Below are 8,446 nucleotides of genomic sequence, written 5' to 3' on the forward strand. Positions count from 1 at the left end.
CGTAATTTTAAGTTGGCAGAATTTTAGCGAAGTATTAGGGTTATTCAGGATAACTTTGGAATCCTCTCACGAAGTAAGTGCATTTTTCTCGCTGTTTTGTTATTTAGTGCGGGTGATTTACCGACGGCGTGGTCTGTTCGCTCATCATTTATTGTACTGCCCTTTTATTTTACGTGATCTTTTTCTTTTATTTCATCGTAAATTGTATGGTTTTAATTTCAGATCGAATAAGATCAAAATAAATTCTATAATTCATTATACGATTACTGGATTCCTTAGTTCTGTTTGGTTCTCACGGGCCAATAACCTCTTATCCTCTTATCTGGCACCCCGAGGAAATTGAGTCGCACGCATGAGACGCATGCCAGTTTCAATTGCATTCAGTGCATTAACAGCATGTTCGCAAATAAAAGCAGATGAGTGTACTAGACCAATAAAACAGTCGAGACACCGGAAGCAAACTTCATCGCAGCAATGATCTCTTTATGGATTTTATGCTCTTTCGTTAGATTTTTGACCGTCAAGGCGTCAAACGGGATCCACATCGAAACTTCGCTATCGGTGACGGGCTATGGGGCTCTGCAAATAGCTATGCTGCGTCACGGGGAGAAATACGCAACGGACAGTAATTGCTCTCACTGGGAAAATGTTCCACCTCTGTACCATGGTTTAACCCATGTGCGTGGACTGAAACACAAACAGGGGGACATTTTATTCAAAGTAAACGTCCCGGTCATCATTTATCTCGCCACTGATAGGTGTCCTTCGTATATCCACGTGGTGGCTTTCACATGAGCCGAATCAAATGCATAAATTATTACAACTTTGCAATTTTCTTCAGTCATAGTACGCTTCTGTGAATTAATTTCCGCGTAATTAAGTTCGGCGTCGGAATTAATTCAGCCGGGATTATTTAATTTGGGTCGGCCTAAATTCGAATTCGATTCGGCTCATGTGAAGTACGGCGTCTGAACCGGGCCTAAGAGTGGTGTTGAGGTTAGAAGTATTACCCATTGTAAATTTTCTTACGCTCACAAAGTCTCTCAGCTCTGATTATTAAATTCTGGACTATTCTGATGTTGTTGGCCCTGTTAAAATTGAAATAAACAAAAAATGAAATGATCCCAGCCACTTTGTTTCATACTATTACAGCCGTAGACCGCTGTAGGTTTCCTGTCACAAAAAATTGGCGACACATTTGTTCATTTTAACGCCAGTGTGATCCCCGGATCAAACACGTTGTACGTCTACACAACGTAGTCACAATACTTGGTTCAAATGCTCAATAGTTCAACAATTTTTTTTCCTCGCTAATTTACTATTTTAGTGATTATTTCATTAGCGCGAAACGGTAACATGATGATTTTGTGAAAACCGCCTTGATGAAATACCTATCAGTACAATTCGCTCGTTTCAGAAAAGTAATTTACATATTCTGACACATACGATGATCGCCTTCACGTTTCAACACGTTTGCAAATTAAAAGCTGATGAGTGTACTAGGTCTACTAGACCAATAAAACAGTCAAGACACGGGAAGCAAACTTCATCGTAACAATGGCCTCTTCATGGATTTTATGCTCTTTGGTTATACTTTTGGGGGTCAACGCGTCAAACGGGATCCACATCGAAACTTCGCTATCGGTGACGGGCTATGGGGCACTGCAAATAGCTATGCTGCGTCACGGGGAGAAATACGCGACGGACCGTAATTGCTATCGCTGGGAAGATGTTTCACCTCTGTACCATGGTTTAACCCATGTGCGTGGACTGAATGACAAACAGGGGGACATTTTATTCAAAGTAAACGTCCCGGTCATCATTTATCTCGCCATCGATTCGCGTTCTTCGTATATCCACGGAGATGACTACGAAAAAACCGGAGATTTACTGATGTTAGGAGGCTGTCATGACCGAGTCAAATTTCCTATCTACAGAAGCAAGAAAGTTCATGGTCCTGGCTTGGTGACAATGAGTTTCAAAACATCTCGCATGACGGGCATCTTTCTCCGCGACAACGCTTATGACGTTCGCCCCTTTGCAGAGCTGAAAGTCACTTTCCCGCCTGGCAGCCCTCGAGAGATAAGCATGGTTCGAGAAAAAGAGAAATTTGCTACAAACCGGAAATGCTACGAAATGGTTGATATCCCCCCGAAGTACTACGGCCTGACGCATCTCCGGGGCCCCAATGACGAGACCACTGTTAAGTTTGATGTGAACATACCCGTAATAGTATACGTGGCTATTGATTCGCGCTTGAATCGCCATAACATCCTACCCTCGACGTTCGTCAGCACTGGAGAGAAGATTGTACATGGCGGATGTCACTCTCCTACAGACTTCCCTATTTACGAGCGGAAATACCCAAACGGGGGAACTGTGACGATCCCATTGAAATCGACCCGTATGTTGACTGTGATGGTGAAACCACTTATCTAAATCATGATAATTTCATAGACGGCACTTATCGGGAGACAACTGTAGAAATTAAAAATAAAGTAACAGTGCGTTAAAAGTCGACATTGTCAGTAGTTTTCTAAGCGTCTTCCCTCATTTTTCAGCAACCACCCTTTTCAAGCGAAACAACGGGTGTAATTAATTTACTGTTTTTGGGTCAAAACTGGGTAAAAAATCTAAATTACTTCTAAAGCTCACACGTATAACATTCCTGTCAGCTCACTGAGATGACACGAAATCTAATATGGCACAGAGAGCTATTCGTATTTAACTTTTCAGAGGACAACGTCTCCAAACTTGAAAAAACTGGCCAATTTTTTCAAGTTTCAATCCATTTCCATCCCCTCCATCCTTGGTTGCAAACAACAAAGAACAGCTTCAGTACATTTCAATGGCCATTGGCAACAAAACTACAGCATTATTTCTTGGTCTTCATTGATGCAAAGACTTCCTTTAGTGTTTTGAATTTTGAGTAAAATAGCGTGACATGCGATGCGTCCGTGGGAAAGATCTGGGAAACTGACTAATCCGAGTCAGGATTCGAACCTAACCAGTTCGTAATACCAATCGGATGCTCTACCTTTAATTTAAGATACTCGAACACCTGGGTAGCTTGATCGTTTTATCTAGTAGGTCCTGAAGAGGTCCTGAATGGACAATGCGTCCCGCTGGTCAGCGGAGCTCTACAAAGGCATGCGCCAACAAAATTAGATGTTTCCATCCTTCCCACTAGCATACCTTAATAGTTACCTTTGAAACATGTAGGAGTTCTATTTAGCTCAACGGACAGAGCATTCTACCGGTGTTAGGAAGGTTGTAGGTTCAAGTCCTGTCTAGGATTCGGATTTTTTAGGTCCTTCCGCAGTTTTCCGAAACAAAGGATTTTGTAGCATTAAAGTACAGTTTGAATTAATTCCCAGAGAAAGACATTTCCCAAACGACAATTACTCTTATAATGCGGCAGGTCAAAAGTCCTTGGGACACTTCTGAAAGAAGTACAAGAACTGACTAAGGTATCCATTTCAAGCAATCTCAGAATTCTAACAGCTTGAAATAATGTTTGATGCATTTACCGAACTACCCCACTTTCCAATGTTCAGGCAATGCTGGGCGCCACTGCACGAAAGTGGTTTCCCGGCCCATCTAACCTCAACATTGGTGCGGGGGGAGGGGAAAATTGTTCGTAAACGTGCGAAGTGTCTCAACAATTATGACCTGCATTGTAGTTGTCGGGATGAAAAAACACGCGTGAGTGTCTTCGAGAGTAGTATTCAAATGTATATCACGGGAGCCGCGAGTAAAAAATAGTCGGAACGAGTGGATTTCGTCACTTATCCCAGCGCGTTTGCTGGGGATAAGTGGCGCACGCCCAACTGTCAGCTACTCAGTCAAGACACTAAAACTCACAGTTTCTTTCTTTCGGGCAACCTCGAGGTTCCAAAAGACAAAGTTTGCTAGCCAAACTGGCCTGAAATCCAATAAGGCGCTCAATTGCTCCCCACAAAATGCAAAGAACTTCTCTCCATTTTGGGCAGTATGCAATTGAATTGCTCACGATTCCGCTAAATGAAACCGAAACCGAAGAAAATGCTCAAAAACTGCCCAGCACAAATCGGGAAGGGCGTACCAACAATGGTAGATCGGAACAGTAATCACAAATGTTTTCGTAATACCTTATCAACACACCTAACGCTTATTAGTAACGTTTAGTTTACTCCTCACTATGCATCTTGAGGTTTGTTGAGATTTCCTCAAGTCAAGTCAATTTTTATTTTAACTCACACAGAAAATTAATGTTACGACAATTACAACATCTAAAAACAACGTAATCACAGATTCCTAAAATACAGCAATTGTGCGAAAGTTTGGGACACCCTAACAGTTCAGGGAACTAATCGAGTAGGTGACCCAAAGAAAAATAATTTAAAATTTACCTAAACAATACAGCGGTGAAACAACAATTTAATATCAAAAGTATTACTTCGTAGACTAACTGCTACTAACTACCTAACCACTAAAGAAATAACATATACAGTATGTATAACTTAATGATCAATAATACTGTTATAATCAGTGATCATCGAACTCTTCATTTTTTTTTTCTAAATTTGGGAAAAGGAGAAATTTGTTTTATATTAATCTTGATATTGTAAAACTTAACACCTATTTTCTTTTAATATGATTGCTTAAACAATGAAAAATTTCTCATTTTTCATATTTCATTAGTACATGAGCTACATGATTATAACACAGCCAAGTTCATCTACAAATAAAATAATTAGCCATAACTTCATTTCGAACAAACTAGACGTTACTTTGTCCAACAATTATCGGTAAATTATTTTGGAATGATATTCCCCAATCCATAAAATATAAAGCCAACGAAAAAACTTTTTAAAATGCACTTTATCATCATTTTGCTCAATACTAATGAATGTTTCTAATTGATTTAAGTAGTTGCTTCTTTCCTTTCAAGACCTTCGCGGTCTTCGTGCAAGAGGTCCTGAGTTGGATTCCCGGATCTCGCATCCTTGTTTCGACTTCTTTCCTTTCCGTGTAGCTAAGTAGTTTTAAATACCCGTAAAACGGAGCACTGATGGGGAGGGGGGAGTAAAATGAGCGCACCGTCGACCTCAGGTTTGTCAGTTGAATTACTGTTACGAGTTATCGACGTCAAATATGGTTACTTTACTTTTTTTTACTTTACTTTGTTTTCGTCTTTATCTCTTTTTATGTACTCATAATAATTATACTTATTCACTAATTAAGGGGCAGTGTACCAGTTCGTCTAGATGTGCCCCACTCTCGCCCTGTGTAAAGGAATCCAGGTGGCCCTCGGATTCCAGATTCCAGCCGGTGGATTCTGGATTCCAAACTCACGGGTTCCACCGAAATAAATCATGTATTCCATTTAATAGATTCCGGATTCCATGCTCTGTTTAGCCTAACAGTTTTTCAAAGTGTAATCCCTGTTGTTTTTAACTTAAATTATGTATGCTCAACAGACATTTTTGTGTCACAAAGCTTTGAGTAATTTCTGGATGAACGGTAAGTTCCATATTGAGTAGGGGCGTGTAATTGGTAACACTACACGCAAAAAAAAGGCCCCTTAAGTAAGAATCCCTAAAGCACATGTTTGATACAAGGCGGCAGAGAAACTACCACAACAAAGTTTCAGAAAAGGTTTTTAGAAAAAAATATAAGCTATGGAGGGCTTGGTACAACTTGGATCTCTCTGTAGAGCTTTTGAAGCTCTTTCTTTTTGGGCCATTGTTGCATTTCAAGGTCTTCGCCCATCTTGAGAACTTCTTCGCAAATTTTGCCTGCTGTTGCAATTTCTAAGGGAAATCCTTCGTCCAGAAGCAGTGCCAAGCGAGTCTTAATCTCCACCTTACATTCGTGGTTTCCCTCGATGGTGGAATCAGCAATTTCAATCCCTTTCTCAAACATTCTTCGAGACTCGTCAAAGTTTTGACTCTTTTGATGGCATATTCCAAAATTCTCGTACACAGGAATCGATTCTTTCTGATCCAATACTTCAACCGCCTTCAGAATGCTAATAGCTTTGTGGTAGTGATGTTTAGCCTCTTCCAACTTTTTCTGAAGCAAACAGAAATCTGCGAGGTCCTTGTGGGCGAAAGCAGTCCAGAGATGCTGTCCATAATGTTCCTGACGAAAACTCAATGCTTCCTCGTAGTATTTACGAGGCTCTTCGTGCCTTTCTGAAAATTTCTCACTATGTCCCAGCTGTACAAGAATTCTGCCCTTATCAAAGGTGCTACCAAGGTCTTCTTCCTCAAATATGCTGATCGCCTCTTTTAGAATAGGTTGCGCTTTTCTTCGACCACAGTCCTGTGAGATATGTCTGCCATAATGACTCAGATAAAAAACCTGAGACGCCTTCTTAAAAAGTTTAGGATGTTCATCGTGCAATTTAATGGCTCGGCAAACAAATTCTTCACTAGTACTGCCATGCTTCCTTGACTCGTTATGACGAAGAAGCAATATCTCGACCTGATTTGTTACTTTTCCTTCCTTTATGGCAAAATGTAGAAGACCATCTAGAAAACCACAATAAAGCTGACAGGGAACACAGAATTCAAGGTAGGAAGCCAATTGTTGGCAGTTATCAACAACGACTTCCAGTTCCCTGCAGTTTCTGATTTTCTTCCCCCAAATCTCTGTAAGAGTCGACTCAAGATTGATTCTTTCTTCATTGAACAAGTCAAATGATTCTTTGCAAGTGTCTTTGCCCCAGAATTTGTCGGAATTGGGCTTTAGAAGCGACAGGAAGTGCTCGACAAATCTCTGTTGGCCATAGGCCAAAATATCAGCAAAGTCATCTCTTTTTCCCACCTGCCTGGCATAGTCTCTAATGAGTAGGTGAATAAGGTATCGATGACCCTGTTTTTGGATCAGGCACCTTTGCTTCAGTTTCGTCAGATAGTTACCACAATTATCCACAATCATTGCTACGGCTGCTTTTTTGTCAAAAGATCGAACAAACACCGACAGACAAACTAGTGCATCCTTCAGAGGCCTGTCAAGTTTTTCAAATGCTATTTCCATCATTTGCTGAAGACCGTGTCCAAGCGTTTCTGTTGGGTTCTTTTCCAGTGCTTGAATAAGCTCTTCAAAATCGTGCTCAGATTCTGATGACAACAGGGGTCCTGCAAGTTGAAGTGCCAGTGGAATGTTCTCACAGAGTTCGGCTACCTTGTTTAACTGAGCTTCTACCTTGGGGAGGTTATCCGAAGAAATTTTAGCGCCATCCTTCAAAACTTCGATACTTTCTTTTCCACCCAAAGGGTTTAATTTTATATACTTAAGCTTTAGGTCTGAGACCAAAACTTTATCGGATCGCCTTGAAGTAATCAAAAATTTAATTTTAGAATCAGAACACATCCTCAAGTCTCTCAGCATGTCACTGAACGATTCTATGGTTCCATCTTCCATAGAATCTTCCGCATTGTCCAGAATAAGGACTATGTTACCTTCAAGACGCCTGCACCAGCTGAGCAAGACATGACGAGGGTTCTTGTTGGCTTGTTGATGTCCAGGATCACACACGTTCAAAATTTCCCTCCATTCACCTTCCATTTTACATGTACCTTCCATTTCAAGTTGACGAACGTCTCTCAAAGTACAAAACTTTACAATGCTTTGACATTTGTCTTTTAGCTGGTGACCAGCCCGAATAGCAACAGTAGACTTGCCTATTCCTGGAATTCCACAGACAAGGGCTCCAGCAAAAGGACTATCATCTGAGATGGCTTGGAAAATGATATCAACCTCCGCAGAGCGGCCATGCATGTTGGAAACCTCTTCTGGTAACTCACTTCTCGGTTGCGTTGTCATCATTTCGTTTAGTAGACCTAAAAAAAGGAAAGAAAGAAACTCTGTTAAAAATGAAAAAAATGTAGGAAGTAAAGGAGGAGAGACCTTGCTAACCGAGTACGAGGTCCGTACTGTAAGTTACGGACAGAGTTTATCCCCGTCGATTTATTTCGCACTTAGGCCATAAATCAACGGAGAACAAGGAAGATCCGTAACTTTCAGTACGGACGGAGAAAACGAGGTTAGTAAGATATTTATTATATCTCTGAGGTAACCAGGCGCGCGGGAAAGCAAACTAGTTGAAGTCAAACGGAAGGTTCAACCGCAACAAAGATTGCGGCGTCAAAAACCCCTACACCCACCACCATTCTCCACTCCCCAAAAAGGCTTTTCAGGGCCAATGAAACAATCAGGGAAACGATAGAACAGAAAAACAACACTCGACATTTCATGCCGGCACCCAACCTACACTATGCCATGCAGTTGTTAATTTTGATGGTAATCAGCAGCTAAGAAAAAAATTATACTTACATAAGACATCAGTCCTTCAAATACTACTGTAACAGCACCCTAAGTTTTTGCTCCCCAAAACTGACCTGCATCTTCAGAAGTCTTCCTTAGACACTCCCACTCATTCAATTTGTCCTTAATT

The 8,446-nt window shown here is 40.9% G+C and overlaps 2 protein-coding genes across 2 annotated transcripts in view; one reads left to right on the forward strand and one right to left on the reverse strand.

The window, feature by feature from the left end:
• The first annotated feature begins 1,504 nt into the window (after window positions 1-1,504).
• Window positions 1,505-2,875, forward strand: LOC138028803 (uncharacterized). Its single transcript, XM_068876423.1, has one exon. The coding sequence runs from the start codon at window positions 1,558-1,560 to the stop codon at window positions 2,437-2,439; it is 882 nt and encodes a 293-aa protein (XP_068732524.1). The 5' UTR covers window positions 1,505-1,557; the 3' UTR covers window positions 2,440-2,875.
• A 1,305-nt stretch (window positions 2,876-4,180) lies between these two features.
• Window positions 4,181-8,446, reverse strand: part of LOC138028221 (uncharacterized) — an 11,855-nt gene continuing 7,589 nt past the window's right edge. The window contains exons 2-3 of the mRNA XM_068875672.1: window positions 8,391-8,446; window positions 4,181-7,832 (exon numbers count right to left, since the gene is read on the reverse strand). The exon at window positions 8,391-8,446 is cut by the window's right edge and continues 580 nt beyond it. Coding sequence (XP_068731773.1) covers window positions 5,662-7,832; window positions 8,391-8,446 — 2,227 coding nt within the window. The 3' untranslated portion in view covers window positions 4,181-5,661. The remainder of the gene's footprint in view (window positions 7,833-8,390) is intronic.

Source organism: Montipora capricornis, chromosome 13, assembly GCF_036669925.1.
Source record: "Montipora capricornis isolate CH-2021 chromosome 13, ASM3666992v2, whole genome shotgun sequence".
NCBI classification, from domain to species: domain Eukaryota; kingdom Metazoa; phylum Cnidaria; class Anthozoa; order Scleractinia; family Acroporidae; genus Montipora; species Montipora capricornis.

Bases quoted from the DNA above. Each gene is read 5' to 3' on its own strand.
- LOC138028803 (XM_068876423.1), top strand. From the start codon at position 1,558: ATGGCCTCTTCATGGATTTTATGCTCTTTGGTTATACTTTTGGGGGTC.